The sequence below is a fragment of the Drosophila obscura genome, unplaced genomic scaffold (genome assembly GCF_018151105.1).
Source record: "Drosophila obscura isolate BZ-5 IFL unplaced genomic scaffold, ASM1815110v1 contig_186, whole genome shotgun sequence".
In the NCBI taxonomy this organism is placed as follows: domain Eukaryota; kingdom Metazoa; phylum Arthropoda; class Insecta; order Diptera; family Drosophilidae; genus Drosophila; species Drosophila obscura.
In genome coordinates, this window is record NW_024542774.1 from 11,238,219 (window position 1) to 11,266,064 (window position 27,846).

The 27,846-nt window shown below is 46.2% G+C and overlaps 12 protein-coding genes across 17 annotated transcripts in view; 5 read left to right on the forward strand and 7 right to left on the reverse strand.

The window, feature by feature from the left end:
- Window positions 1-103: 103 nt before the first annotated feature.
- LOC111074978 (vesicle-associated membrane protein 7) lies at window positions 104-1,548 on the forward strand. 4 transcript variants are annotated; one of them, XM_022368010.2, is made up of 5 exons: window positions 104-336; window positions 398-759; window positions 823-1,051; window positions 1,125-1,192; window positions 1,262-1,548. In XM_022368010.2, exons 2-5 carry the CDS (start codon window positions 556-558, stop codon window positions 1,415-1,417), a joined length of 657 nt encoding a protein of 218 aa, XP_022223702.1. In that variant the 5' UTR covers window positions 104-336; window positions 398-555; the 3' UTR covers window positions 1,418-1,548. The 4 variants fall into 4 exon arrangements, with proteins under 4 accessions (XP_022223702.1, XP_022223703.1, XP_022223704.1 ...); XM_022368011.2 differs by having other exon boundaries at window positions 418-759; XM_022368012.2 differs by having other exon boundaries at window positions 104-309.
- LOC111074975 (mitochondrial amidoxime-reducing component 1-like) lies at window positions 1,500-2,916 on the reverse strand. The gene is made up of 4 exons (XM_022368007.2): window positions 2,810-2,916; window positions 2,121-2,740; window positions 1,759-2,045; window positions 1,500-1,694 (listed from the first exon to the last, which is right to left on the reverse strand). The coding sequence occupies exons 1-4, from the start codon at window positions 2,814-2,816 to the stop codon at window positions 1,589-1,591; spliced, it is 1,020 nt and encodes a 339-aa protein (XP_022223699.2). The 5' UTR covers window positions 2,817-2,916; the 3' UTR covers window positions 1,500-1,588.
- A 119-nt stretch (window positions 2,917-3,035) lies between these two features.
- Window positions 3,036-4,540, reverse strand: LOC111074974 (mitochondrial amidoxime-reducing component 1-like). The gene is made up of 4 exons (XM_022368006.2): window positions 4,435-4,540; window positions 3,758-4,377; window positions 3,398-3,684; window positions 3,036-3,323 (listed from the first exon to the last, which is right to left on the reverse strand). Exons 1-4 carry the CDS (start codon window positions 4,439-4,441, stop codon window positions 3,218-3,220), a joined length of 1,020 nt encoding a protein of 339 aa, XP_022223698.2. The 5' UTR covers window positions 4,442-4,540; the 3' UTR covers window positions 3,036-3,217.
- On the forward strand, window positions 4,535-5,614 carry LOC111074977 (U7 snRNA-associated Sm-like protein LSm11). Its single transcript, XM_022368009.2, has one exon. It carries the CDS (start codon window positions 4,812-4,814, stop codon window positions 5,583-5,585), a length of 774 nt encoding a protein of 257 aa, XP_022223701.2. The 5' UTR covers window positions 4,535-4,811; the 3' UTR covers window positions 5,586-5,614.
- LOC111074976 (INO80 complex subunit E) lies at window positions 5,552-6,758 on the reverse strand. The gene is made up of 3 exons (XM_022368008.2): window positions 6,409-6,758; window positions 5,805-6,355; window positions 5,552-5,730 (listed from the first exon to the last, which is right to left on the reverse strand). The coding sequence occupies exons 1-3, from the start codon at window positions 6,652-6,654 to the stop codon at window positions 5,634-5,636; spliced, it is 894 nt and encodes a 297-aa protein (XP_022223700.2). The 5' UTR covers window positions 6,655-6,758; the 3' UTR covers window positions 5,552-5,633.
- A 49-nt stretch (window positions 6,759-6,807) lies between these two features.
- On the reverse strand, window positions 6,808-8,105 carry LOC111074973 (peroxisomal (S)-2-hydroxy-acid oxidase GLO5). The gene is made up of 2 exons (XM_022368004.2): window positions 7,597-8,105; window positions 6,808-7,538 (listed from the first exon to the last, which is right to left on the reverse strand). The coding sequence occupies exons 1-2, from the start codon at window positions 8,010-8,012 to the stop codon at window positions 6,842-6,844; spliced, it is 1,113 nt and encodes a 370-aa protein (XP_022223696.2). The 5' UTR covers window positions 8,013-8,105; the 3' UTR covers window positions 6,808-6,841.
- A 371-nt stretch (window positions 8,106-8,476) lies between these two features.
- Window positions 8,477-11,731, reverse strand: LOC111074970 (peroxisome assembly factor 2). 3 transcript variants are annotated; one of them, XM_022368000.2, is made up of 5 exons: window positions 11,646-11,731; window positions 11,410-11,540; window positions 10,844-11,341; window positions 10,028-10,783; window positions 8,477-9,970 (listed from the first exon to the last, which is right to left on the reverse strand). In XM_022368000.2, exons 2-5 carry the CDS (start codon window positions 11,428-11,430, stop codon window positions 8,567-8,569), a joined length of 2,679 nt encoding a protein of 892 aa, XP_022223692.2. In that variant the 5' UTR covers window positions 11,431-11,540; window positions 11,646-11,731; the 3' UTR covers window positions 8,477-8,566. The 3 variants fall into 3 exon arrangements, with proteins under 3 accessions (XP_022223692.2, XP_041449091.1, XP_041449090.1); XM_041593157.1 differs by lacking the exon at window positions 11,646-11,731 and adding an exon at window positions 11,597-11,617; XM_041593156.1 differs by lacking the exon at window positions 11,410-11,540 and having other exon boundaries at window positions 11,646-11,704.
- Window positions 11,732-11,751: 20 nt separating this feature from the next.
- LOC111074971 (transcription initiation factor TFIID subunit 5) lies at window positions 11,752-14,062 on the forward strand. Its single transcript, XM_022368002.2, has one exon. The coding sequence runs from the start codon at window positions 11,826-11,828 to the stop codon at window positions 13,932-13,934; it is 2,109 nt and encodes a 702-aa protein (XP_022223694.2). The 5' UTR covers window positions 11,752-11,825; the 3' UTR covers window positions 13,935-14,062.
- A 100-nt stretch (window positions 14,063-14,162) lies between these two features.
- On the reverse strand, window positions 14,163-15,722 carry LOC111074972 (periodic tryptophan protein 1 homolog). The gene has a single exon (XM_022368003.2). It carries the CDS (start codon window positions 15,645-15,647, stop codon window positions 14,271-14,273), a length of 1,377 nt encoding a protein of 458 aa, XP_022223695.2. The 5' UTR covers window positions 15,648-15,722; the 3' UTR covers window positions 14,163-14,270.
- Window positions 15,723-16,058: 336 nt separating this feature from the next.
- LOC111074950 (5-hydroxyisourate hydrolase) lies at window positions 16,059-16,525 on the forward strand. The gene has a single exon (XM_022367970.2). The coding sequence runs from the start codon at window positions 16,102-16,104 to the stop codon at window positions 16,441-16,443; it is 342 nt and encodes a 113-aa protein (XP_022223662.2). The 5' UTR covers window positions 16,059-16,101; the 3' UTR covers window positions 16,444-16,525.
- Window positions 16,526-17,392: 867 nt separating this feature from the next.
- The window catches only part of LOC111074906 (myb-like protein A), a 34,780-nt gene continuing 24,326 nt past the window's right edge, over window positions 17,393-27,846 (forward strand). The window contains exon 1 of the mRNA XM_022367887.2: window positions 17,393-18,104. The gene's annotated coding sequence lies outside the window, so the exon portion shown is untranslated. The remainder of the gene's footprint in view (window positions 18,105-27,846) is intronic.
- Window positions 21,577-22,293, reverse strand: LOC111074907. Its single transcript, XM_022367890.2, has 3 exons — window positions 22,146-22,293; window positions 21,819-22,079; window positions 21,577-21,759 (listed from the first exon to the last, which is right to left on the reverse strand). Exons 1-3 carry the CDS (start codon window positions 22,243-22,245, stop codon window positions 21,680-21,682), a joined length of 441 nt encoding a protein of 146 aa, XP_022223582.2. The 5' UTR covers window positions 22,246-22,293; the 3' UTR covers window positions 21,577-21,679.

The window sequence follows — 27,846 nt, forward strand, 5'->3', positions numbered from 1 at the left end:
AAAATATTTCATAGGCTATATATTGAATTATAAATCAAACAAAATTAAAATAGTTTGACCAGGCGGATATATCGATGTTTGCAAATGCAATCGAAGCGAGGGATAGGGTCATCGATAGTTGCATCCGAAGCGTCAGCAATTGTTGCTATTTTCTTTGTGTTAAAAAAAAGAATAATTTCTCTGGATCCGGTGGTGTTTTAAGTCGTGCCAGCAGTATTTAGAAGTCTATATAAACATTCGACTTGATAAAAATGTGATCTGATGTGTGCTTGGAGACATTGAGCATCTATAATTGGATAAACAAAACATGTAATTGATGACTTATTTCATATATAGGTATTTGCATCTATAATGCATGAATGCACTTTCTTTATTCATATGATTTGCTTATTCTTAGTGAGTTGCATTCTATCGCAGGGACCGAGCAGAGCAGGTCATCAGTAAGAAGTCTTTGTTGTTCCATTGATAAACAGAGCAGCAGCAAGAGCGAAAAAGTGCAATTGACCGGAGATTTGCATACAACCGCGCCCTAAATACATAAGCCGATACCACATAATGCCGATACTGTACAGCGTCATCTCGCGCGGCACCACGGTGCTTGCCAAGTATGCGGAGTGCGTTGGAAACTTTGCCGAAGTGACGGAGAATGTTATTGGGCGGATTGGGGTGCACAACCACAAGATGGCCTACACCCACGGCGACTATGTGATAAACTACACATGCGAGAACAAGCTGGTTTACATGTGCATTACCGACAATGTGGGTTGAATGAACTGTGACGGCCCTAAATACACATTGCTAATTATTTATCTCTACTTTCAGGAGTTTGAACGATCCCGAGCTTTCTTGTTTCTGGCGGATATCAAGCAGAAATTCATACATACTTATGGGTTGCAGGTGGCCACGGCAATCGCCTATGCCATGAATACGGAGTTCTCGAAAGTACTTGCCGAGCAGATGGTCTACTTCAGCCAGTCGCGTGAGGTTGATCAAATTTCCCGTGTCCATGGCCAGATAGACGAACTGAAAGACATAATGGTTAAGAATATTGGTGAGCATTTTGGGACCATGACGATTACTTCATTAATATTTATAATTCGTATCGTATTCCATGCTTCTTACAGACAGTCTACGTGATCGAGGCGAAAAGCTTGAGCTCCTCGTCAATAAAACAGAAAACTTGAGCAATAACGTAAGTCCATTTCAACATATGATATGTAGATAAATGCCCCTCTAACAGCACTCGTACCTTCATTTACAGTCGGTTGCATTCCGCAAGGCTTCACGCAATTTGGCGCGGCAGATGTTCTGGAAGAATATTCGTATCTATGTTGTTGTTGGAATAGTGATAATATTTATTGTCTATGTTATTGTGAGCATGGCCTGTGGCGGTCTCGCCTGGCAGTCATGCGTTTAGTGCATGGCCAACGGTAGTGTTTGAATTGTTATAGGTCTAAACCGGATCGGATGTATATTTGCATATAAAACACATGAGTTACTTTCATTATCTACATATGTTCTATTTAATAAACATGAGTGTATACATAATTAACTATACGATAAGCAGACGAAATTTTCAACGATTTATTCACTTGTCCTCCACATACACAACATCATTGGCCTTGACCCTGCCTGGCTGCCGCAGACCCAAATGTATGCCCAGTGCTGGGGAGCTATAGTTGAACAATCGATAGCTGATTAAAAAAAAAAAGAGTAAAAAGTTATTCCATGTGATTGTGTAGAGTGTAAGGAGATCACCTTTTCAAAGTCTTTAAGGGTTCGCCGTCGATGTCCCGCTCCGCTGTATTGACATTAATATTCGGAAGAATGCAACGTGTACATGGAGCCACTGAACGAAAAACGGCCTCGTCACCAATGCGAACCCATTGCCAATGATCCTCCGCGTAGGGCTCGTCTACATCAGCTTTTAGCTCGAAGTTACCTCGAAATTGGAGCGGATCCACGGGATTCTTAATTCGAGAGTTCAGATCGGCGACCGATGACAGATTCATGAGCATATAGCTTGTCGCATCGTTGAAAGTGCCCTGGTCGGTTAATTTTGTACAGAATTTTGTATTACTTAATCACTGTGGGTACAGTGAACCTTGTTGGGTACCCACCGAATCCGCTTGTCTTATGTGGGGCATGTTCTTCAATCGCGGATTGATGATCTTTACGGCCTTCGGGTACGGATAGTGCACCAGCTTTAGTCCGGTTTCCTTCTTCAAGATGAACAGAGAGAACCACTTGTCGAACCGTTCGCCACAAATCATGGCATCCACGGGGGCGCCCCAGACGGTGGTATGCAAATCCTGGCCAGGACTCTCCAAGTTCTCGAAATCAAATTCCAAATCGGGCATACCCGGTGCACTGAATACGATTTCATTCACCGAGACTTTCCTTGACTTTATTAACAACATTTGAGGAAAACCCCGAGCCGTCACCATTGTGTTACTTTCATCCAGCAGCATTAGTGTGCGGTCGCGTATTCCCTCGTAGGACAATCCCAGCATATCGCATTCGTACTCGGTGCCCGGTGTCAAGTCGAGTGGAGCACAGGACTTGACTGGAAATAGGTTGATCTGATGCAACGTTCCCACGCGCCTCCACTTCAGAGGCATGGCATCCCGGTATTGTAGGTAGCGGCGGTAAAGGAAATAGCTTGCCCCTCCCGCCACTGCCAGGCCAACGCCCACGCCGATGAGCGTCTTCGAACCAATGTCCAAGCTGGAGCTACTGGCTGCAGTATAAAATTCTCATAACTTAGCCAACTGGACTGGTGATGATCTATCAAAATATTTTCACTTACATGACATCGCCTTAAAATTTTTTTCAGCTATCACACCTGTTGATTTCTCTGCGCCAAAAGCTCAACTAACTAGATTGCATTTTGTATGTATGTACATTTGTACATACATATGTATGTAAGTAGATCATGTGAAAAGCTGGAAAAATGATGGTCAATGATTTTAATATCCGAGTGGATATGATATATGATATGGGCTTTTCAAAGTAAATGTTTAATTCGAATTTCCGTTTATCCTTTTATTTTTATTAATTTAAAACCCACAATAGGATTGTGCATCCCTGTGCGGGCTATCGATATGTGTCCGATCGAAGACATCTTCGGCTCTAAATACAGGGAATGTTAATTGTGTGTGCATATATTCAATAATCAAGAAGGTGCGATGAGAAATCATCGGTTGAATGCATTGATTTACTTGTCCCCAACATACACAACATCATTGGCCTTGACCTTGCCTGGCTGCCGTAGACCCAAATGTATGCCCAGTAATGGGGAGCTATAGTTGAACATGCGATAGCTGATTAAAGAAATAGAGCAATAAGTTATCTCATGTGATTGTGTAGAGGGTAGAATAGAAGTAAGTAGATCCACCTTTTCAATGTCTTCAACGGTTCGCCCTCGATGTCCCGCTTCCCTGTGTTGTCGTTAACATTCGGAACAATGCACACTGTGCGCGGAGCTACTTGACGAAAAATGGCTTCATCACCAATGCGAACCCATTGCCAATTGTCCTCGGCGTAGGGCTCATGCACATCGCATTTGATATCGAAGCCACCTCGAAATTGCAGCGGTTCAACCGGATTCTTTAGTCGAGTGTTCAGATCGTCCACCGAAGACAGATTCATAAGCATGTAGCTTGTCCCATCGTTGAAGGCTCCCTGTTTGGATAATTTTTTATAGACGCGAGGTTCAAGGGGACGGTCTTAAGAGATTCCTGTCATTGGTACCTACCGAATCCTCTTTCCTCATAAATGGCATGCTCTTCAAATCGTCACAGATTCTCTTCACGGCCTTCGGGTAGGGATAGTGAACCAGGTTCAATCCGGTCTCCTTCTTCAAGATGAACTGAGAGAACCACTTGTTGAACCGTTCGCCACAAAGTATAGTATCCACTGGGGCACCCCAAATGGATGTATGCAAATCCTGGCCAGGACACTCCAAGTTCTCGAAATCAAGCTCCAAGTCGGGCATTCCAGGGGCACTGAATACGATACCATTCACCGAGACTTTCCTTGACTTTATTAATTTCATATGAGGATAACCTCTTGCCGTGACCATTGTGTTATTTTTATCGAGCAGCATTAGCGTGCGGTCGCGTATTCCCTCGTAGGACAATCCAAGCATACCGCATTCGTACTCGGTGCCCGGTTTCAAGTCGAGTGGAGCACAGGACTTGACTGGAAATAGGTTGATCTGATGCAACGTTCCCACGCGCCTCCACTTCAGAGGCATGGCATCCCGGTATTGTAGGTAGCGGCGGTAAAGGAAATAGCTTGCCCCTCCCGCCACTGCCAGGCCAACGCCCACGCCGATGAGCGTCTTCGAACTAATGTCCAAGCTGGAGCTACTGGCTGCAGGATGTAATTCTCATTACTTGACCAACTGGTGCTCACCAAATTTTCACTTACATGTCATTCTCCTTGTAATTTCTTTCAGTTATCACACTCACTTGTTGATTCTCCGCTCTTAAAGCTCAGCTGATAAGATTGACCCCCAACAAGGGGAGACGAAAGCTTCTTTGTGTAGATCATGTCGAAGGCTTTATTAACTTCAACTCAGTGTTCTTATTTATATATACAAAATGAATAGATAGAAAAATGACTTGTAATCATATAATCCTATCCGGGCCTGTTTTTAATTTTATTAATTGCCGGTTTTTTCTTCATCTCATCCCATCCCTGCTGGATCTATCGATATGTGTCGGTCATCAAGCCGGCACGGCAGAATTGTTCTCATTTGATTTGATTTGGAAAAGTAAAAATAACTCTTACAAGTGCCGCCGCCTATGGAGCCGAATTCGGAAACACGTGATGCTTCAGCAGCCACAGATCCCGAGCTGGATGTATCCAGCGAACACTTTAACCCACTGCGAGCGCTCTACGAGCCCAATTATAAAATAACAGAAGTACCTCCAAAAGTTCTGTACCAAAACATAGCCGCCTTCGAGAGTGCTCTTAAAAAGTTTGGCGTATGGCAGCTCAACAAACGGCAGAAATCTGGAACGTCGGCGGCACCAGGCCAAGCAGCAGACACAAAGGCTTCGTTGCCTTCCACTTCCAAGTCTGTGACTGTTCTGGAAGAAGTTCCCCAGCGCCGTTTTGAGCCCCATCAAATGCCAACGGTCAGCACTGTAAACAAGAAACATAGACGTAATATTTTTACATACATGGAGACGACGGTAGGCCCACTGGAACTGTTGAAGAAATGCATAGTCGCACCTGCTTCAGAGAACATTCCAAAGATCCGCGTGCGGGTTGTACTCCGCAAGGAGCGAGCGATAGGCGGCTGTGTCGAGGGCGAATTGGTGGCCTACGACAAACAGTGGAATCTCCTCCTGAGGAATGCTACAGAGACATGGAAGCGTCGCAAATACAATTATGGAGACCAGAAACTCTGCGGACAGCCAATTGACTGCAGTGCTCGTCTCAGGGATTTGGGCATAGATCTTCCCGCAGTAGAGGCAAAGAGCTTGAATCGAAAGAATGTGCAGATAAAACGTGCCCTGCCACAGGTTTTGATACGGGGGGAGAATGTGGTACTATTAAGTTTAATTGTTTAAGATGAAGATAATACAAATTATCAGTAGCTATCAATATGTATTTTTATATTAAGTGGTATACTCCATTGCCACGCACTCTTCGGCGGCTACCTCCTGAGACTGAGAATCGTCCTCCATCAGATGGTGCAGGCTTTCATTGGGATAGCTAGCGAATAATAGGGATAAAAACACAAAGTTCATAGAAAAGCAAAACGATATAGAATCACATTCAGGCTTTACCATTTCGATGGGCTTTCATCGCTGAGCATTGTTGTGGGAACCGTGGCCGAAGTACACTCGGGGCTCATAAGTTCTATTGGCGTCGGACGTCGCTCTTGCAACTGGCGCGTGATCTCAGCTGTGCTTAGGGCGACGGCTGAATGGAGAGGCTGTTGAGAAGGAGGTACTGTGGCCATAAGCTGCCGTTTTCCAGCTGCCTGAAGTCCTTGGTTTGAGGACAGCGCTCCAGTCAATACTTTGCGCCTGCGACCACGCGTGGCACCAACCGTTGGCTGGTGAGGGGGAGTTGCAGTTGCGACTGATGCACCCTTTTCTTTGTGCTTCTTTCGAATGGTCTCCTTCGGTGTCTGCGAGCCTCCAGCTGCCGTGGACGTGGATGGCGTGGCTTGTTCCGTTTCCGAGTCGGAGCTGTCTGTGGCCTCGCTGTCGCTTGAGTCCTTGGCGGGGTGCTCGTACAGCAACAAACGATCCAGAAGGAATGTACGATCGCGAGACACCTTTAGCAAGCGGCGCTGATTCGTATGCAGCAAATCCTGAAAGTACTCGTTTTCCTGCAAGCACAATATAATAATTTTCGCTGGATTCACTCTGCCCTATGACTTACATAAATGAGAAACTTTAGTTTTCGCTTCAAGTTCTTGTAACGATCCTTGTAGTCAACGGCATTATTCGCCGTTCCTGCAGATGCTGAGGATGAACTGGCTGGTGCTCCTGCTCCCGCTCCCCTGGCGTTAGCATGGCCAATGTTCCGCGTGGGCTGTTCCTCATCGCTCTCTTGTTGAATAGGCTCGTCCTTAACAGCACCCTCCTCTTGATTCGCAAGGGATCGACAGTACCAACCGTCAAGCATGGTGTTTTTTTCAATTTAATTTGCTTTAATTTAATATTTTCATTTACCACAGAGGTGTGAGTAAAACGATAGGTTACGCTGGCACATGTATCGATATTATAATCTATCGGTCGGTTGTGAAAATATTTTCAAACTACAAGTCCTTTAATTCTCTCGAATCTATAAGGTATTTTTATTGTTTATTTATTCAAAGCTTGGAATATTGGGACTCGTGCACTACCATTGACGATTGAATATCTTTCAGTGTTTGGCAGCCGATCAGTGCCATGGTGATCTCGAAATCCTTTCTGAGCACACCCAACATTTCCTCAACACCCTTCTGGCCGTTGTAGGCTAAACCCCAGACAGCAGGACGACCGACAAAAACAGTCTTGGCTCCCAGAGCTAGGGCCTTGAAGATATCATTGCCCTGCATGATGCCCCCGTCCAGCATGACCACCAGATCGTTCCCCACAGCCTTCACCACTTCGGGGAGTGCCTCTATGGAGGCTGGGACTGTGTCTATTTGGCGGGCTCCATGGTTGGACACTATGATCCCGGCACAGCCAAACTCTTTGGCAAGCACGGCGTCCTCTGCAGTCAAAACCCCCTTTACGACAATCGGCAGGTGAGTGATGCCTTTCAGCCACTTGATGTCCTGCCAGGTAATGGTTGGATCGAACTGGCTCGACACGTACTCATTAATGCCAGAGGCACCCGTTGTAGTAGTGGCCACGCCGGTGGCCTTCACACCCTGGAAGTTGGCCAAAGTCAGGTGCGACGGTAGGCTGAACTTGTTGCGCACATCCGCGCGGCGATGTCCGAATATTGGGGCGTCGATAGTGAGGACGAGAGCCTTGAAGTTGGCCTTCTCCGCACGACGTACCAGTTTCTCAGTAATTGTGCTGGGATGTAAAAAGTAGTCAGATAATGCGAGCCTGAAGGGATCTAAGCTATGCCTACCGGTCTTTGTAGATGTACAACTGGAACCATTTGCAAGTGTCCGGTGCGCCGGCGGCCAAGTCCTCCAGCGATGTTGTCGAGAGTGTGCTCAGAATGAATATCGATCCAGCTTTGCCGGCGGCTCTTGCATTGCCCACCTCGCCATCTGGATGGGCCATTTTCTGCATGGCAGTCGGCGCAATGCCAAGCGGCCACTTCATCTGCTCTCCGAAGATCGAACAGCCAATGTCCAGCCGGGAAACGTCTCGCAGGCACCGGGGACGGAGGCGTAGCTTTCGGTACGCCTCACGGTTCAGCCCCAGTGTGAATTGCTCCCCTGCTCCGCTTTTGTAGTAGTCAAGTGCATTCTTTTCCAGCTGCCCTGCTGCCTTCTTCTCAAAGTCCTCCACACACACCAACGCCATGTCCGCAGTCATGTTACGCAACAAGTAAATGGAAATGGGGTATACAATTTTCGTTGGCACTTCTCGCCGCACCTCCCAGACTCGTACTGAACGCAACCCACCAAGATTAAACGCGAGCATCGACAGCTTCCCCTCGGTTGGGTCCATAAACCCACATCGCGATAAGCGCGCTGTCTGCCAGGGTATGGGAAACTGATAACGGACACCACCTGACCCCCCTTCGAAAGCGAAGACAAAAGAAGACAAGACCGAATCGGACTGCGTAGTTTCCCAGACTCTACATGGGGGGTTTGGTTGCTGGCGATGATCAGGCACTGGTGCAGTGACCACTTTCGTTTTGGTTTTAGTCAAGGTTAAATTTAAATAATTCCCAAGTGAAGGTGGAGCATGGAATAGCTATCAGTTGTGGAGTCCCACTGTCTGTTGCTTCTCCTGGTCCATTCATAGTTTCACATGCGACATGAATCCATTGGCTAGTGAACTATCAACAGTTTTATTCAAAAAATAAAGAAAAATTCCAGATGCAATACCTAGATAACGATCTATTGGTAAGGGGTCAAAGTGCATCAAACACTGTAGGACGCCTTAAGATTGTTGAAGTACTCCAGATCCGTTTTGCTTATCGAAGGCACAAATTTGTTGAACGACTTGGTGAAGTCTTCCGACTCTACGATTACTGTCTCAGGCACGAGCTCCTTCTCCGAGAGGTTCCCACTCAGGTGCCGGTCAATGGTGCGTCTCACAGCCGATAGCCATGCATTCGAGCAGATGGAGTATAGGTCTGCGCCGCTCATTTCGCTCTTCAGGCGCTCAGCAATCTCATCCATGTTGACGGCAGAGTCCAGAGCAAAGCGCTGAGTTTGTGCTCGCAAAACGGCTGCTTTGTCGTCGGCAGTGGAGCAGGGCCCCACGTAGAAGAGTTTATCGAAGCGCCCGGGTCGTAGCAGGGCGGGATCAATCAAGTCCGGACGATTCGTGGCCGCAAGTATGAAAATGGGCTTGCTGGAGTCGCCATCGCTCATGCCGTCCATCTCAGCCAGAAGCTGCGACACAACACGATCCATCACACCGCCAGAATCGCCAGCCACACCTCGATTTGGAGCCAAAGAGTCCAGCTCGTCGAGGAAGAGCACACAGGGGGCCGCGGAGCGAGCACGGGAAAAGACCTCGCGCACATTCTGTTCACTCTGGCCCACATACATGTTGAGCAGCTCGGGTCCCTGCACAGAGAGGAAGCTCAGGTTGCATTCGGTGGCCACGGCCTTGGCTACCAAGGTCTTGCCCGTTCCAGGTGGCCCGTAGAGCAGAATGCCTGAACGCCGTAGGTTCTTGCCCATGAGGTGAACGTGCTTTAGCGGCAGTCCTATGCTGCTCTGAATCTCATCCTTCAGCTTGGCCAGGCCGCCAATGTCTGACCAATAGACCTTGGGCACCTTTGGGGCGCCCAAACTATCCGCAAACGAGCTCTGCATGTCGCTCAAGTTCTTGGAAAAGTGGGATAGGTCCAGGGAGCTCCTGCCCAGCCTCTGTCGGCTCTTCATGCGGACGGCACTGTCGTAGAGCAATTGCAGGTCACCCAGAAGAAATCCCTGCGATTTGGCCGCCACCTCCTGCAGCACGCCCACAGTCTCTCTCCAACTCGGACACAGGCGCGCCATGAACTGTGTTTGGTTCTCTTTCGCGAATAGGGGCAAGCGGTCGATTGCCTTCTGATTGTGGATCACATCGTTGAAGGTCTCGCGGGCGTGCATCCACCGAAGGATCTCAAAGCGCTCTTCTTTGCTTGGCATCTCAATGCTGATTATCTCCAGGAACAAGCTCTGAATCATGGGCTTCAGGTGCTTGTCGCTGGTTAGAGCAACCACCACCACAGGATGCTTTCGATCCCGAGAGAACAGCTCTTGAACCTGGACATGGAAGGCCGAAAGCAGTCGCAGATCCTCGTTGCCTTCATTGTCAATGCCGAATATCTGAAAGAGTACATTGTTAGATAAGTCTCTCTCACCGAGAAGGTTGTATATAAGTACCTCGAAGTTATGGAAACAGATCAACAGCGGCTCACTGACTAGGCTCTTGGCGAAGACCGCCTTCAGCTTCATCTCTGTGTGCGAGGGAACCTGCGAAACGATCTCGGCACAGTCTGCTCCGTACAAGTGCATGCCCAGCTCCTGGGCGACGGCGTTTATGAGCTTCGTTTTGCCAGATCCCCGCTCGCCCTGGAGCAGAAACACCGGAAAGATGTGCTTGGAAGACAGGCAGGCCGACTTCTTGGGCAGAAACGCGTCCACCGATGATCGCAGCAGCTGGTACGGCTTTCGCAGACCACTCGGATAGTTCTCAACGATGGCAAAGTTGTCGAGGACTTGTCGTGGCAGGAAGTTGTGGGCATGGGGAACTTGCACCAGGTTGCTAAGACCCTTTGCCACCACCGCCTGCAGCTCGAACTCGCTGCCCTTTGTCTCCAGATGAATGCAGCGGAAGTGGACGTGCCGCAGATATGCGAATATCAGATAATAGTGGGCATAGGCGGCAGTGCCCACCAGCTGGGCGTTCACCTCGATGCGATAGGTGTGGCCGCGATGCAGCAGACGCGGCGTATTAAAGTAGTTGCTCAGGATGAGCTCCGTCACCTCGGCAGGCAGCTCGTGGGGATTGCTTAGCATATACACATGAGCTTTGGTGGCTATGGCGGGTATGGCTTGTTCATCGGCAAAGTGTTCCAGTTTGATCCAGCAATTGGAGCGTATGCGAAACCGGTCCATGACATTGCTGTAGAAGTTTTCCTACAATGGAAGTTGGACAGTTACGTATCTTCTTTAATTAATTTATAAACTGAAACGTACCTGGACATAGATGCGGTTGCCCTGACACTGAGCTGCCGGCAATATCTGCGCCACTATTGTGTGTGGAGCTTCCTGCAGCATTTGCTTAATGACTGTCCGGGTCGCTGAATTGTCGGCTGTCTGCAGATTTGTCCTTCCGCTGCCGCCGCGGATAATCAGGTTGACAAAGTTAACGTCTGGTGACTCGGCATACCTGTCGTACACATCCTGGCTGGCGAATACCAGGTGCTCCGACTTGATCAACTCGTTTTTGATGAGCAGTTCGTAGAGACGATTCGGTATGGGCGTTAAATGAAACTTGCCCTTGTAGTTTTTGGCATACCGCCAGTATACGGCGTATGTCAGATATCCGGGATAGAAGAACCAGGGCCACTTGGGCACCAGCAACTGGACCGCCGAATTGTAGCCCTCTATCAGTTCCTGCATCCGTCCCGAGTAGCTGTATCTCGGCTGGCTGGGATCCACCGAAACGGACGAGCGCTTCACGGCGACCTTTTTCTGCAAGTGTCAAGGGGGAGTGGAATTTTATATCTGTGGCTGGTTATTCAATAACATAACACACCTACCGCATCGTCATTTTCATTCATTTTTTGACCAGACAGAGACAAACAATACAATCAACAGGTACAAGGGTTAGATATCGTGGAGCGGAGAGTCAAAGTTCAAGGAGTTGGAGGAAGGACAGCACACAGATACACTAAAATAAGCAATGGCAAGTTAGGCTTTTCTACAAAAGAAGCTTACTGTTCGTACTTCTATGCTTTTGCAGAAGATTTATTATCGTTTACGCTTGTTTTTTTACCTTTTTTATAATTACTCTCCTCTTCATTTTCTTATAAAGTATGTTATGGTTATCGCTAGGGCTGCAAAACCAATATCACACTTTCGATAATAATGTAATGTGTTATCGCTTTTCTGGCAACTCTGCAGACTCGGCAAAACAAAATAGTGGAGAAGCGTAAAAAAAATATATTTTCTTGAAATGAGTCTTGAAATGAGCAACACAAATGGAGGAAATGGCATCCAGCGCTCCCACGACAAGCGCGAGATGCTCTGTCTCCTGAAACTGCTTAAAAAATACCAACTGAAGAGCACAGAGGAGCTGCTTTGCCAGGAGGCCAATGTGAGCGCCGCGGATCTGGCGGCAATCAGCGAAACAGATGTACAGCAGGTACTCGGCGCTGCTTTGGGGCTGGGCGACGGTGAGAGAGAGGCGCCCCGGCCTGCTCCGGTGGAAACAAAACAAACGGCGGTGACAGAGGCCAACGCGGCGGAGGCACTGGCGAAATTCATTGGGGACGACAGCTTCGACGCCCAGCAGCACGAGCAGGCCTACGAAGATCTGCGCTCATTTGTAGAGGATTCGTTGGACATATATAAGCACGAGCTGTCTATGGTACTGTATCCCATATTGGTGCAAATCTATTTCAAGATGCTCGCCATCGGACAAAAGGAAAAGGCGCGCGCTTTCATCGAGAAGTACAAATCGGATCTCGACGGCTACTACATAGAGGGGCTGTTCAACTTGCTGATGCTGTCCAAGCCGGAGGAGCTGCTGGAGAACGATCTGGTCGTTGCCATGGAAATGGACAAGTTCGTCATTCGGATGTCCAGGGACTCCCATTCGCTGTTCAAGCGCCACATCCAGGATCGCAGGCAGGAGGTGGTAGCCGATATCGTGTCCAAGTACTTACATTTTGATACCTATGAGGGCATGGCTCGGAATAAGCTGCAATGCGTGGCCACAGCAGGATCCCACATCGGAGAGGCCAAGAGGCAGGACAACAAGATGAGGGTGTACTATGGCCTGCTCAAGGAGGTGGACTTTCAGACGCTGACCACTCCGGCGCCGGCCCCAGAAGAGGAAGACGATGATCCGGATGCACCAGATCGTCCCAAGAAGAAAAAGCCCAAAAAGGATCCGCTGCTGTCCAAGAAGTCCAAGTCGGATCCAAATGCTCCCTCCATTGACAGGATACCCTTGCCTGAGCTCAAGGACTCCGATAAGTTGCTCAAGCTAAAGGCCCTGAGGGAAGCCAGCAAACGCATGGCCCTCGGCCGAGATCAGCTTCCCTCCGCTGTCTTCTACACGGTACTCAACTCCCAACAGGGTGTCACGTGTGCCGAGATCTCCGAGGATTCCACAATGGTTGCCTGCGGATTTGCCGACTCGAGCATCAGGATATGGTCGCTGACGCCCGCCAAGCTGCGCACCCTCAAGGAAGCCGAGGCTCTGAGGGAACTCGACAAGGAGTCTGCGGATATCAATGTGCGCATGTTGGACGACCGCAGTGGGGAAACAACAAGGAACTTCCTGGGCCACACAGGGCCTGTCTATCGCTGTGCCTTTGCGCCCGAAATGAACCTGCTCCTATCCTGCTCCGAGGACAGCACCATACGATTGTGGTCGCTTCTCACGTGGTCCTGTGTGGTGACCTACCGCGGCCATGTCTATCCCGTCTGGGATGTTCGGTTTTCCCCGCACGGATATTATTTTGTTTCATGCTCGTACGACAAAACGGCTCGCTTGTGGTCTACAGACTCCAATCAGGCGCTCAGAGTCTTTGTTGGCCACCTATCAGACGTGGACTGCGTTCAGTTTCATCCCAATTCCAATTATGTGGCCACTGGCTCTAGCGATCGGACTGTGCGGCTCTGGGACAACATGACCGGCCAGTCGGTGCGTCTAATGACGGGTCACAAGGGATCTGTCAGTGCCCTTGCCTTCTCCACCTGTGGACGCTATCTAGCCTCTGGCTCCATCGACAGCACCATCATCATCTGGGACTTGTCGAATGGCTCTCTCGTGACCACCTTACTGAGGCACACCAGCACTGTGACGACGATAACCTTCAGCCGCGATGGAACACTCCTGGCTGCTGCTGGCCTGGACAACAACCTGACCCTCTGGGACTTCCACAAGGTCACCGATGACTACATCAGCAATCACATTACGGTGTCGCACCATCAAGATGAGAACGACGAGGATGTCTACCTGTTGCGCACATTCCCCAGTAAGAACTCGCCCTTTGTCACCCTGCACTTTACGCGCCGCAATCTCCTCATGTGCGTGGGACTCTTCAAGAGTTAGGATCACAGTTTAGCTTAGTCCATATACATACGTAACGTAGTCTTAAGGATTCAGATGATTTTTCATCATATAAAGTTGGCATTTGGTCTGATTATCAAATTAAACTCCACCTGATTTATACTGTATGCCATTGACTGGAAATGGGCAGTCTTTCCATTTTCTATTGCTTCCTGTCAGTCTGTACATTTCTACTCTACGTTTCGGCTAAGGAAGGTTAAAGGTGAAACAACTGATACGTTTTGGATCCTTACAAATTAGCCATATATATTTATAAAATGTTCTTAAATCGTGAATACAAATCATCAGCATCCAGCATATACATTCATGAATACGCCACTACGACTCTGAATCGGCAATACCGAATGTCCCACGCACTGCCACGGAATTCTTTATGTTGTAGATTGCACACCGGGGAGGCTTCTCTCCACCGAATGCCAGCGTGTATGGATCCTCCGGACACTGGCGCATGCACTGCAGACGACCCATATTGAACTCGTGCTCGTAGACATGCTTCGCCTCGGTGCTGTTAAAGTTCCAGACTTTCAGAGTGCCCTCCGTGGAGGTGGAGGTCAGCAGATTGGGCATTTGGCTGTTGAAGCACACCCCGGAGATTTCCTCGTTGTGGGCTTTCACGGACCACAGAATTTGGTTGGGTGTGCGCTTATCGGCATAGTGGAGACTGCCGTCGTTGGTGCCAATGATGAAGTAGTCGGTTTGGGTGGGGTGCCAGAGAACCTTCTCCACCTCGCCGTCCACCTTCCATTTGATGCTGGACGAGTTCACGGCCTCAGCGTCGCGGCAATCGAAGAGCCGCACATATCCGTCCGAACATCCGGTTAGAATGCTCTGAGCCTCTGTGGGGTGGAACTCCAGGGACTGAACTTTCTCCTCAAAAGCTGTGATGGTAGTGTGCGGTTGTCCCTCATCCATGTCCCAGAGGATCAGCGTCCGATCGACCGAGCCACTGGCCAAGATGTGCTCGAAGTTCCGGTTCCACGACAGATCCAGAACGGCATCCGTGTGGCCATACTGCTCCTTCTGATGTTTGCGACTGCCCTTGGAGCCCAGCTTGAATGTGGGCTCGATGGAGTCCTGAATATCCAAGTCCCACACAGTTATGATCGGATCCATGCAGCCAATGGCGCACATGTTACCGGCCTTATCGCTGCCCGCATCATGGTTCATCCACTCGATGCAGAGCGGAAAGCTGGGCAACAGGAAGTCGTGATGTGTGTAGAGAGCCTCCTCCTCCTGATTGAACACCCACACCTCCATGGAGGCGGCGTCGTCCTGGACATGACCCACGAGAATCAAGTTGTCACTGGGCTTGATAACCTCGTCCTCAGCTTCAGAGTCTTCGTCTTCATCGGGCACCTGCTCACCGGCATCTACAATGTTGGCCAAACTTGTCACCGTCGCGTTCTCCTCGTTGTCATACCCATTGAAGTCGTACTCGTCCTGGGGATTGCGGTTCTCGCTATTGGCATCATCATCGTCCACGTCCATGCCGGCGCCGCCAGCTGCTGTCTCATCGCCTTCGTCCTCGTCCTCACTGTCCTCTTCTAGCTCCTGCTGCGTGGCGCCAATGATTCTGGCCAACTCGCCTTGGGTCAGCACAATCTTATCGGGTCGATCCTTGGCAACGCCGCGCGGCACAAAGCACAGCGCGGGCACAAAGTCAATGCTTGCCTCGGGTGGTCCTTCCTCAGCCATTTGTAATTTTAATTAAAAGAAATTGATCAAAATCAGAGATCCAATCCAAACCAAACGAACAACACGTGCAGTCTGAAATATACTGTAATATACCAACAAAAATGTATGAAATATACCATATAATATACCGCTCATGAACGAAGTTAGCCCACTAAAACCCCCTATTTAAACAGTTGAATAGCTTCAGACATTTCATGGTGCTATGCCGAGCTTGTATTCGTTATCTGCCGACAATAAGTGTATATTTGTACAAGTCCTATGAAAATCCCATCCCATCCCATCCCACGTACAACAAAAGCTACTTGTTGCAAAGTTTATGGTTACAAAATAAATATTATTATCTTAGCAAAATGCACTCAAAGATTTAGATAAACTGATTTGGTTCATTGAAGTTCTTTATCTTCAGTTACTTAGCAGAAGATCAAACTCACAGTGACATTAAGTTTCAGTCGCTATGGACGCACGGAAGTTTTCTACCCACATACTGGATACGTCCGTTGGAAAGGCGGCGGCAAGTGTTAGGGTCACAGTTTCTGTCCTGGACGAGATTCAAGAGTGGAGATCCCTCCGAGCAGCCCAAACTAATGCAGACGGTCGTTGCCAACTTTTGGAGGTCGGCGAGTTTCCCAGCGGAGTCTACAAGCTGACATTTCATGTGGGATCCTACTTCGCAGAGCGCAATGTGAAAACCTTGTACCCAGCTATAGATATAATTGTGGACTGTAGTGAAAATCAAAACTATCACATTCCACTGCTACTTAACCCCTTTGGATACTCCACATATCGCGGTACATAGGTATCGAAAAGTAATTATGATCCATTGTAAAAATAAACTAGGAAGAAATGGGGAAAATTAAATAAAATGATTCTAAAGAAAACGCGAGAAGGAAGGCGGCGATGAGATTCAGCATTCTGGGGAGGCTACTAAAAGAAAACTAGCCAATCCTAAATAAAATTTATTGAGGAATTGGATAAAATTATTTTTTTAGGGCTGAGAGGGCCAACCATCTAGTAATATTAAACTGAATATCAAAATCGAGGAATATCATATCACAAAATATCATGGTATGGCAGCCCGCAGCAACTACGAATTGCACGAGTCTGGCAGCGCCACAAAAGGACGTCACATTCGTTTTATATTGTTGTTGTTTGAACCTTAATATGTAAATAATCCAATAAAAAGGACTTCTGAAGACTTCCCAATCCTGAACAAAATTGATGTATCTATCGGATAAAATTATTTGTTTAGGGCTGAGACTCCCAGCTAGCTAGTAATATTAAACGGAATATTAAAATCGAGGATTATCAACGTTGAATGTTTTGAAAAAACACGATAGTATCGGGCTCAAATAATTATTAAAAAACCATTGAAACCTTTTAGGAACTTGTCCATTGTAGATGCTACCTGTCGATTTGTCTACAAATTTGTCTTCGTATTTTATAGCAGCCAATCCAAACATATCAAAAGCGCAACGACTGTAGCTCGATACTGTCATGATAGTCGCAAAACCGTCAATAGTAAAGGCTAGCAGTAAAATATCGATACTATCGATAGTGCCCTCGATGGTTTGACATCTCTACCATGCAAAGTCGTTGTATCTTTCGGATCGTCGGGCTCTGCCTCCGCTGTATGGTTTAAAAAACAGCGATTTGACTTTTGTGAATGCCGGTAGTTTTTGAAAATAAAAAATACACTTAATTTACATTATAAATGATAATATAATATATAGTCATTACAAGTGCGGTACCCAGTGCTCGAGCTCCGTTTTGTTCATCTCCTCCCGCGTATCTGCTCTGTTTGCCCTTGCCACCCTCACGCTGAGACGCAACAGTTGTTCTCGAAGGGCTGAGAGCGAGCAACGAATTTATATGGAAATGATGTCCTGCTGTTCGTGTGTTATTAAAGATTGAAGAGTCAAATAAGAAGTTGAGTTTGTTATTGGAAAGTACGAGCACACTCACGCTAACACGGGTGGATAGATAGATATACGCTGTGCCTATACGCTCCCCACAGCCAAGTGAACAAATCCCCAACAAATCTTAAACCAGTTTCAAGATACATATTCTTGGTGTGGTGTCAGTGTGTGCATGTTGTTGATTTTTTCTGGCATTGTTTTCGTTTGGTTTGGTTCGGTTTGGTGTTTTGTGGCTCTGCATCTTTTTTGTGTACCTTTTCGCCTGTTTCTGTGGTTCGGTTTCCCCCTAATCGCGTTTCCATTTTCTGGCTGCCCCTGTCCCTGCCACTGTCGCTCGTCCAGGTCTGGGTCCGTCGGGGTCCAGCAAGAGCAACAAGTACCTGGCTCGCGTCTCGCATCTCGCGTCCCCAAACACACGAACAGACAAGCCAACAGCAACAGCTCAGCTTCTAACGTACTGTGCCCAATCGGTCCAATTTGAATGCGGTCCAATTCAAAGCAGCTCGAGAAACGGAGTATCTCGCACGAACATTTCTGAAAGGTAAGCCATGAACATGCTATATATTACACATACATATGTATGTAGTTGAATCTTGTGATCTATTTTTTGTACAAGCCCATTGAATGATTGCTGTTTTTATTCAAATACGAATTTAATTAAAACATTTTTTTTTAATATAATGGGAACTGCAAATAGAATCCGTTCCTCTTAATGTGGTTTTTTTTGGTTTTAAATTAGGTAAAGTATTGAGCACTGTTATACAAGCAGTCTGTTCTTGTTTTGTTTATAACTTTTTGAACTGTTTTTATAGATTATCTAGCTAGTTCGTTAATTGCCTGAGGGCCCTGCTGACAACATCCACCTCACCTTAACTCACATTACCTCACCACCTTCAGTGGGAAATTTGACACAATTTCGTTTATCTAATAATTGAAAGTTCAAAAATTAAAAATCAAATGGCAAAAGCCGCATTAAAACGCAATCAAAGTGACAAACTGCGAACGGTCGATTAATTGATATAAAAAAAAAACAATAAAAGGAAAGAAATACAAAAAATAAACCCGAAAAAAATATGTAATTGATAATCGATTCGACGATAAACACTTTCCAGGCCCGCAGCTCTATCCAACCACCAATCATTAATAACTGTAGTCAGAAACGACAACACAAAATAAAAGATGGTAATATTGAATGGAACCGTTAGAAGAGACGCTGGAAAAGTGTCAAAAGCGCTGGCTTATTCGCATATGGATATAATTTGCATTGACGCAACACAAAAACCCAATATCCAATGATCGTTAAAAGCTGGCGGCAGACTAGAGAGCGGCTAACCGGGCAAAAGTGCAGAAAAAGGGCAGAAAAACTGAACGCAGAAAGAGCCAAAGCCCCAAGAAGAAACTGAGGAGCAGAAAAACCCCCAAGTCATCAAAGCTGGGTCGAGAGGGCGATTGGGGGGGAAAGCTCAGTCGTCTCTGCTTGAGCATGTTTATACCCTTACCCTTGCAGTGGAGAATAGGGCTCTTCGATTTTCACCAGAGTATTGCAACGCAGAGAAAGTATTTCCGAATCCAGAAAGAACATTAATTTAGCTACATTTTAGATCACCAACTATCTCTTTCTATGATTGATATATAGAAATGGCAAAGCTATGCAGAACTATGTTCAAGTATCATCCAGCTGCAAGGGCATCTAAAGCTTCGGCCACAGAAGCTTGCTGGTTCCCTCCTTCTTCCCTTCTGGCTGGTGCTCAGCTCAGCTGACGTCGCAAAATGGCAAGAAGCCTCTCTACCGTCCACTCTCACTCGCCCTCTCTCTGTCGCTCTGCCTTGAGCTAGCTGAAATGGCAAGAGCAAACAGGAAATGAACCCGCATGCACTTTTTTAAGTACCTTTCGTTCGAATTCGCTGGCCGATTGCATCGGGTATGGGCTGGAGTTGTAGTTGTAGTTGTAGCTGGAGCTGGAGCTGGAGACAGGCCAGGCCTGAGCTTGGTCTTGGGCTCAAGTATATTTTGTCGTCTTGTGTTTCTCTTGGTTTGTTTTTAACTATACCCTGTGGCGTGTAGGGTTCCTCCAGTGCGGCATGCACTCGCAACCTGAACGGGGGGGATATTTGATATTCTTTCCGCATATTTTTTCGGTCTTACTCTTAGATAAATAGTCCAGACTTTCGAGCTAAAAACTATAGCATATTTCCCATAATGGGTATCAATTAACCGAACCCTCGACAAAACATTTTTTGTTTTTGTTTTTTTTTTTTGTTAATTTGCAAGCATTTCCAGACCATTTCATTCCACTTGGGCGTAGGTAGGCCCAATGTTTGTGCAGTTGTATGTATCTACATATGTGCATAAATACGAGTGTGTGTGTGAGCCAGTATGTGACAAACCAACCTGTTCGCGGCCAAGGGAATGAGTCAGCTGGGGGCTGAGGGATGGGGACTGGCATGCATGAGATACACTTTAGTTGAGATACACCCGATGGCCGATGAACGATATGCCTATGCCGCATGCAAGACTAAACTCAAGTGTTTGCTGAGGAGACACCCATGTGCCTGCCTGAGGGGTAGTCTGTCTTCCCTTTTGACCTGCCCTCCGTTTATCCATCGACGGCTTTGATTGTTTTTGTGCCCTTAGCAATGTCTCAAATTACCCAAAGAATGGAGTAGTCTCTCCATTTTCCTCCCGCTGTATCCCTGTGTTTGCTGGCCTTCCTTCTTTTTCTTTCCTTTTTGTTTGTTCCTTTCCTGTACTCGTATTTGCCAGCTTCATATGGGGTCTGGTCTCGCTTAAAATGTGTGTTCAATGGGCGATTTCCGATAGGGTAAGCCACAATATGTCCAGGGAAACCCAATTGTACATCCGTTACAAATTAATAGATGGTTAAATTTAAATCAATTATAAAATATAATTAGGAATATTCCTTACCATGGCACTGTTTTAACCCTACAAATTCTTTGCTCTCAATCTCTTTCTAGGGATATTTTCCCTATATTTTCTATAAATTTAAATTCACAATCATTTCCATTGCTGTTATTATTTGCATAATTAAGCAGAACATCGGCAATCGACCTTGAATTTCCCTTCGAGCTCTTGGCACAATTATTGTCTATGGCTTTGGCTTAGCAAATACATTTATTTCGGCTACTAGCACTATGTAGTACCCGATGTACCAACAATACCTAGCTGTGGGCAGGGTGGATTGCAGCAGGTGCCGTGACTAAGACATTCCGCCATGGCAAAGTGAGTTTTCAAAAATTTGAAACACATTTCAGTCGAGTTTTTTTTGTGTGTGTTTTTGTGGCCTCTCTTCTTCATGGGCCTCACAATAAGGTGGCCGAGTTGTTGCTGCTAACGAGCCGCACAAACCAAGCAGACTTTTATTTTGGATCACTTTTTGTTGTAGTTTTATTTCTGCACACTGCACTGCACACTCTCTGCTCACTTTTATGGTTTCGGCATTAAAAATTGTGGCGCAAAATTCAAACACTAAAACGTAATTGAAAAGGCATGAGAGATGCCGCAGGAGGTAGTTGGTTGCTTGGTTAGAGGGGAGGCTGGGCTGGCTCTGGCTCTGGGTACGGGTACCGACCACCACCTTAGCCAAAGTCGAAGTCGAAGTCAGTCGCGCACTAAATCCCAATGGTAACGCAACCATTAATCACAACACCAGGGACGGGGGACAGGGGCAGCTTATTTCGCTAATTTTGAGTCGAGTTAATAGAGGAAAAGTGGTAAACGGCGCAGAAAATCCCCCATACAAAACAATTGGCTGGAAAAGTTCCGGCCAGAAATGAGTCTTTTACCCAATGCAAAAAGTGCATATCTTTTGGATACTGATGAATTGATTCTGGCGATAGGGTCTGACGATCCAAATGGCGAATGTATGACTCACAAATCCTATATGTATGTACATATATATGGGGGGATCATCACTGTAGTCTGAAATTTGCATTGTGCCTGACATTTTGGGGTGTGCGCAGTCCCTTGGCTGGCGCGGCCCTCCCTCCCCATTAAACCTAATTAATGCGATTTTGCGTTGTAGAAAACAATTAGTTTCAATGGTGGGGTGGGCAGAGAATTAGAGGAACGTCACAGAGTACGTAATACAGTACATATCATTCCTCAATAGGCCGATCGTGGTGTCGCAGGTAGTCGTAGTACTTATAGATGACAAATATCGATATGGCCGTCACACCTGTAACAAATATTGCTAATGTCAAGTCCTGGGAGATCATAAGTCGAGTCAGCTCTTACTCATCAGGGCCATCATAAATAGTATGGATGGAATTTTGGGAGAGCCCAGCGCGTAGCACGTTCCGGACACCCATTTCTTTTCCCAAGGGAAGAGCACGTAGAAAATAAGTTCCAGGCTCCGCGTAACCAGTATCACCAGCAGCCAAAGCAGCAGGGCCAATGGAATACTCTTGATGGCTCCAATTAAACCCACAATCGAGCTGGCCGTCGTCACAAAATCAGCGATGGCCATTATCAGAGTAATTATGGGCTTCTTTGTGTCTGTGGACATTCGAGGGAACCGATCAGCCAGCAAATCGCAATGTTTGGGGCAGCGCCAGAACTAACCTGCCTGAACCAAGTACGTGGCTGTAATTATGCTCCCAATGATCCAGCCGACAGCCAGTACTATGCAGCTGACGCGCAGGCATTTCGCATTCAAAACCATTTTCCAAAAGAAAACATTTTACCTGAAACATTTTTAAGACAGACATCGCTTTGATATAACGATTTGGATACGATTCACACACGAGTATAATGAAATCTGCTGACTAACTTCTTGGGAGTAGTACAAATTTATTTGTGTAGGGTTTTTATAGGCCACAGCCACAGAACACAATTCACTCGATACGCGATACTGCCAGATCCTGCAGAATTAAACTGTGAGTTTGTAGAGTATTCCTGACTGTAAGAAGCGTAGTCTAAAAGACTTTAGAATATCCAGAATATATTGCTGCTCGATGGGCTCTAAAGATAAACCTAATCCCATATATGTTCGCCATTTATGGATTGTATTTATTGTATTATACTTCTGCCCGTTTTGGCCAGCTCATTAGCCATTCTGGGCGCATGCCACGTAACAGTAACAAGGCATAAAAGGCGATATACATAAATACATATCAAGTATTCCATATTCACACCAGTCACGATGGCTTATCTGGTTGCATGCACGCGATTCAAATCAATTGCCACAATGACACACATACAAATTGTTATGCTACTTGCAAGCCCACAAATATACCTACACTTACGAGTATGTACATATATGCATTAGTATGTATGTATCTGACAATCGTCTAATGCTTAAACCAGAACGATGACGATGACGAGCCAGTAAAGAAGACCTTCACGGTGGCAAACATAAACCCAGCCAAGAGAACAAATGACGAGACGACTGACTGTGCAATAGCCACAACAAATAAATGCTAGCTCATGGCACCGAAGCTGTGCATACTCTAGCAGCTTGGAGTACCACCCTCTGATGACAGGTTGGAAATAAATATGTAAACATGTAAAAAACATATTAAACAGCATTTTGCAAGAGTCTTTAAGTCTAGTCGATCTAATCGGACATGTCTGCAGGTTGGAATCTGGGAATCAGCTGGGAGCATTCTTACTACCCACTGCAAGGGTATAGCAACAGCAATAATACACAATGTACATTCACTACGTCATTCAGTGAAGTAGTGAAGGGTTTTGTCTAGAGGGGTAGGGAGCGATGTGTACACTGTACAGTTTGCACGTGCTTTGCATGTCCAATTACAGTCCAATAGCAGAAGAACCTCTGCGCACATATGTATGCACATATGTATGTACATATGTATGTATGTAACTTACAATATATCCATTGGAATCAACAGGTTTCGTCAAGCGGCGATTGCAGGTAGCAGCACGTGAGAGTGGTAGAGTGGGAGAGGGGAGTGGGAGTGGGAGAGTGTTTCTCTTTTAACCGTTCTTTCTTCTGCATAATTACAAGGTTTCGTTTCGGTCTCAGAGATTCGGACGAATAAAATCAAATATTCAATCGACACAATGGCACACATTCGACCTCTATTTTTGCTTTGCCTTGCTTTGCTTTGTTGTGGGTTTTTCGTTCGGTTCGGTTTTTATTTTTAATCGGCTGCTTTACTTCTATTTGGGTTAATGTTGAAAAATTGTCGTCTTCTTGTCCCGCTAGCAGAGACGGAGCCCCCCTCCGGACAACTTTCATTAGGGCAAAGAAGAAAAGCGACAGAAAAAAAACCTTCTGCCGGCCGCTCTAATCTTTTGCACTTCCAACTTTGCCAAGATCATGTCCGGCTCTGTGTCCGGGAGGAGAGACACTTTTTCAGAAGGTTAAAACGATTAGCCATTAATGTTGGCCAATCTTTTTGATGCTTTTCTTTTATAATTTGTGCGCTATTAGCGGATATGTACCGAGCACCTTCTGTTTCCATTTGGGACAAAGTCATTATTATGTTCACTCCTAGAGTTATTAGCTGGGTGTTAGGGTGTGCATTCAAGGTACATAAATCTAGCACCATGTTAACATTAAATCTCAGTAAGCTAAGGTACATGCCGAAGAAATTCTAGAAGATTATCCCAATTATTTCAAGCTGTCAAAGAATGGAAATTCAGGGAATGGAAATTGAAAACCTTTTTAGATGAAATGGATATGATATTCGTTTAATATATTGAATCACAAGTCAAAAGATTCCAGCTAACAATATCACTTTCAAATTCTTTGTTTGGGATCACAGTTAATGGGCCTCCTCTTAGCTCTTTAATAAATTATAATACATAAAAGACTAATTAGTTACCAAGATTCCCCCAAAAACCAAAGCCAAAGTGTTTTGTTGCTTTCTTCACAAAAGATTCATTAGAGATTCATTGGGAATTCACTTTCCTTTTTTTTTTTTTTTTTTTTTTGGAGCTTATCAGCTTCGAAACTTAAAGGAAACGGTCAAGAGGCGGCCTTTGAATGTGTGGTGTGGGATGAATTGAATTCATTGACCCACAGCTGATAAGACCTGCATATCTACACATATGTACATATAATTACTTATGTATGTGTGTATGTGCCTCATTCATGAAATGGATTTTTATCGCGGACGGACAGCATCCGGGCTGGACTGGACCGGACCACACCCTTTGATAGAATAATACAAAAGTGAAATGAGATCCCATCGACATTGGACGAGAATGCTCAGAAGTCATTTCATCGGATTTAACGCTTCGACGGCTCCGATTAGACGGGTCGGGTTTGATTTGGCCAGGCCAGGCCAGGCCAGGCTTGTTTGTTTCGTTGCTCGATCCGATTATTGCAACAATTAAATCCAATGAAATTTAATTTCGCAATTGAATTTCATTTTCAGCATGCTTGCAAATTGCTCAAGCGTTCGTTCGGGCTTAGGAATTCGCTTTTCCCCTTCTCTGGTTCCCACTACCCCCTCAGCTATTGTTTGCTGATTTTCATTAGCTTTACATTGATTGGCTTTTCCTTGTTTCTGTGCTATTGAATCCCCTGCATCCCATGCTTATGCATATCGAAATCCAATCCAAAACAAGCGCAGGTAGGCAAATCAATCTTATCTTGTATTAATATTTGAATTAAAATTAAAATTTAGTTTATCTTAATTGGTGAGTCAAAAGGATATTACGCCTCACTCTCGCCATGACTCTCCACTGACCCACCGCAATGGCAAATGAATTAACAACAATATTTCGAGCCTCCGCTGAGGTCAGTGCCCCCTTGCCATTGATTTTGTAAACAGGTTCCTGCGGCAGGAACCCTTCGGCGGCTCCGCTCCGCTCCGCTCCCCTGCCGCAGCGATCGATTTTGTTGTTGATTTGGTGCGGTTCGGTTCGGTTCGGGCTGCTTCCGCTTGTTCGCTCTTGTTCATGCCCCATTGACTTTGGGACTTGCTCTGGCCTGATCGACCGTGAGCCCCACAGGCCCCCGTGAGTCTTTCCACAGCTTGTTCAGACTCGTTTCATTGTCGATTGGGCAGGCCAGGCCTTACGATATTCTATTTGATGGCTCATCGGTTATGTTATTCGATGCAGAGATCGCGGCTATGGATCATGGCCCCAAGACGAGCACCGGCATCGCTCCAACGATGTTCCTTTGTTCCCCATGCTCGCTCGCTGCCATCTTTACGAGCATGTGCGGTCCGGTCCGGTCCAGGTGAATGACTAACGGCCAGCAAAACTATGACTAACTGGTCTTGGCGAGTGGGTTGCTCGAAGAGTTCTTCAGCCTTTTAAAGTATTCGATTTAATCGGTTCTGTATTGCTCGATGATTCAATTCTGGGGGACAGTTTTCTCTTGAGTTGTTTTCCCGACTAAAGACTGAATGGGAGGATCGTTCCCCTAACGCTCTTGCGAGCTACTTTTGAATCAGCCCAAGAATCATATTTTCAACACAATCAGAGCATATTAAGTGTGGCAACAGTAAGTGAGGGGCCCAGGCCATGTAATTCTTACTATTTTTTTATATTTTGTTTTTGGGGCTGCAGAGAATATAAATTAACGCAACAATTAACAGAAACGAGTTCTCGTGCTGGGAGTTGCTGGCAGCCCGTAAAGTAAGTGAAATGAGATGAAGAATCTGCCTGGCCTCTCTCTCTCTCTCTCTCTGGCTCTGTTTTATTGAACAGCTCTCTTCCAACCATTTGTTGTGCCGTGCCAGACCGACCCCCGCTGAAGTGGCAAGTTCTGTTCGGTTTTTTTAAGATGCACGGGGACGGGGGATGGGGACCCAAACCCAAAACCAAACTCAGCCAAGCACGATGGAAAGAGAGAGGCAGACGGCGGCGTAGACTGAGCAAGGGAGGCGGAATGAGTGGAATAAGTAGAGGAGAAGTAGAAAATGTTAATTTTGTGCCTCGTCTCGTCGTGTTCACCCCCCCTCCCCATCGATGATGATGATGATGACTTTGTCGATATTTGGAACGAAACTTGAAAGTCTTCTGGGAGCACACTTGAGGCAGGGCAGACCATCCCAAGAACTGCATATTAAACGAATCCAGACAGTTTTGAAGTTCGATACAAATAAACGGCCCCATTTGAAGATGTCTTTCAGTACCCAAACCCGTACCCGTACCCGTACCCGTACCCCATGGATGCTGTGGATAACAAAAGCCCAGTGGTGTTTCCTCACCCCACACAGATCAGATACTCGTATTATTAAAATTAAGGTGGATTTTGTGGCTCTCCTCTCACGTTGTGGTCGTGTGGTTTTCCACAGTTTTCCACAGTTTTTCAGTTTTTAGTTTCTTGTTAAGTTTTACTTTTTCATGCGCATAAAACATTACTTCTGATTGCGTATTCCACCTGGGGACGGACGAGTCGGACAGCTTTGGCATTGAAGTTTCGCCCTCCCCCACACACACACACTGAAGTGAATTTTGTTCGCTGACTGTCTCACAGTTCTCTCATTTGTGGCCCCGCAATATTACGAGGGCGAGTGTGAGTGCGAGTGCGAGTACAAGTTTGTTGGTATGTGACAAATTCTCCATAAATACATTTGGCCGCCGGACGGGGAGTTCAGTAACCCATCGTCTGAACTGACCTACATACTCGTACAGCATACAAATCTGCGGCAAAAACTGAGCAGCAGCCAGCAAAAGGAAAACTCGCACTTTTCCTTTTCCTGGCTGCTAGTTCTCAGTCGTGGCATCCTGCACACTAGCAGCGGCTGAGCACATTAGCGGATGCTGAAAGTATCTAAATTAGATACATACATTTATTGTGGTATACAGACCGATGCTTCAGCGCTGGCTGTCCGCCCAAGAGAGCCTCCAAGGTACATCAAATAAATTCAACAAAATCAATTGCATTCTGCTTTCATTTAATTGTGACTGTGATGTCCACCTTTATAAGTGTATTAAAGCCCCGCATACGTGCATAGTTTTTTCTTCTTTTTGCATTCGAGTTTTCCTTTCGTTGGCTGCGAACGTGTAAAATCGTTGGCATTATAATTATTTTATTTTATAATGGTCGGGAATATTCCCATTTCTGTGGCGCTGTGTTCTGCATTCCTTGGAATCGTCGCCAGTCTGGAATTCGCGACTCACTTGCGTTTTCGTTTCTAGTTTTTCTTTTTGTTTATTTTTGGGGCCTAGGTTTTTGGAATGTTCTTGGCTGGCTGGCTGGCATCACAACAAATTGGGGAGAAAACGAACTGAATTGAAATACGAAATTCAATTAAGACTTATGGCTACAGAAGGGGGCAGTTAAAAAACGAATTTCCGAGTGCATAAAATGAATAACACGAGCCGCCCAAAA

Coding starts and splice junctions, on each gene's coding strand:
- LOC111074978 (XM_022368010.2), top strand. CDS start 556: ATGCCGATACTGTACAGCGTCATCTCGCGCGGCACCACGGTGCTTGCC. Junction 760..822: donor ACATGTGCATTACCGACAAT/GTGGGTTGAATG, acceptor CTCTACTTTCAG/GAGTTTGAACGATCCCGAGC. Junction 1,052..1,124: donor CATAATGGTTAAGAATATTG/GTGAGCATTTTG, acceptor TGCTTCTTACAG/ACAGTCTACGTGATCGAGGC.
- LOC111074975 (XM_022368007.2), bottom strand. Junction 2,046..2,120: donor ACATAAGACAAGCGGATTCG/GTGGGTACCCAA, acceptor TTAACCGACCAG/GGCACTTTCAACGATGCGAC. Junction 1,695..1,758: donor CCCTTAAAGACTTTGAAAAG/GTGATCTCCTTA, acceptor TTTTTTAATCAG/CTATCGATTGTTCAACTATA.
- LOC111074974 (XM_022368006.2), bottom strand. Junction 3,685..3,757: donor TTATGAGGAAAGAGGATTCG/GTAGGTACCAAT, acceptor TTATCCAAACAG/GGAGCCTTCAACGATGGGAC. Junction 3,324..3,397: donor CCGTTGAAGACATTGAAAAG/GTGGATCTACTT, acceptor TTCTTTAATCAG/CTATCGCATGTTCAACTATA.
- LOC111074977 (XM_022368009.2), top strand. CDS start 4,812: ATGGAGCCGAATTCGGAAACACGTGATGCTTCAGCAGCCACAGATCCC.
- LOC111074976 (XM_022368008.2), bottom strand. CDS start 6,654: ATGCTTGACGGTTGGTACTGTCGATCCCTTGCGAATCAAGAGGAGGGT. Junction 6,356..6,408: donor AACTAAAGTTTCTCATTTAT/GTAAGTCATAGG, acceptor TTGTGCTTGCAG/GAAAACGAGTACTTTCAGGA. Junction 5,731..5,804: donor GATGAAAGCCCATCGAAATG/GTAAAGCCTGAA, acceptor ATTATTCGCTAG/CTATCCCAATGAAAGCCTGC.
- LOC111074973 (XM_022368004.2), bottom strand. CDS start 8,012: ATGACTGCGGACATGGCGTTGGTGTGTGTGGAGGACTTTGAGAAGAAG. Junction 7,539..7,596: donor TTGTACATCTACAAAGACCG/GTAGGCATAGCT, acceptor TTTACATCCCAG/CACAATTACTGAGAAACTGG.
- LOC111074970 (XM_041593156.1), bottom strand. CDS start 11,672: ATGAAGAGGAGAGTAATTATAAAAAAG. Junction 11,342..11,645: donor GGAGAGTAATTATAAAAAAG/GTAAAAAAACAA, acceptor TGACACTTGCAG/AAAAAGGTCGCCGTGAAGCG. Junction 10,784..10,843: donor GCAACCGCATCTATGTCCAG/GTACGTTTCAGT, acceptor CTTCCATTGTAG/GAAAACTTCTACAGCAATGT.
- LOC111074971 (XM_022368002.2), top strand. CDS start 11,826: ATGAGTCTTGAAATGAGCAACACAAATGGAGGAAATGGCATCCAGCGC.
- LOC111074972 (XM_022368003.2), bottom strand. CDS start 15,647: ATGGCTGAGGAAGGACCACCCGAGGCAAGCATTGACTTTGTGCCCGCG.
- LOC111074950 (XM_022367970.2), top strand. CDS start 16,102: ATGGACGCACGGAAGTTTTCTACCCACATACTGGATACGTCCGTTGGA.
- LOC111074907 (XM_022367890.2), bottom strand. CDS start 22,245: ATGGTTTTGAATGCGAAATGCCTGCGCGTCAGCTGCATAGTACTGGCT. Junction 22,080..22,145: donor CACGTACTTGGTTCAGGCAG/GTTAGTTCTGGC, acceptor GAATGTCCACAG/ACACAAAGAAGCCCATAATT. Junction 21,760..21,818: donor ATTTATGATGGCCCTGATGA/GTAAGAGCTGAC, acceptor TATTTGTTACAG/GTGTGACGGCCATATCGATA.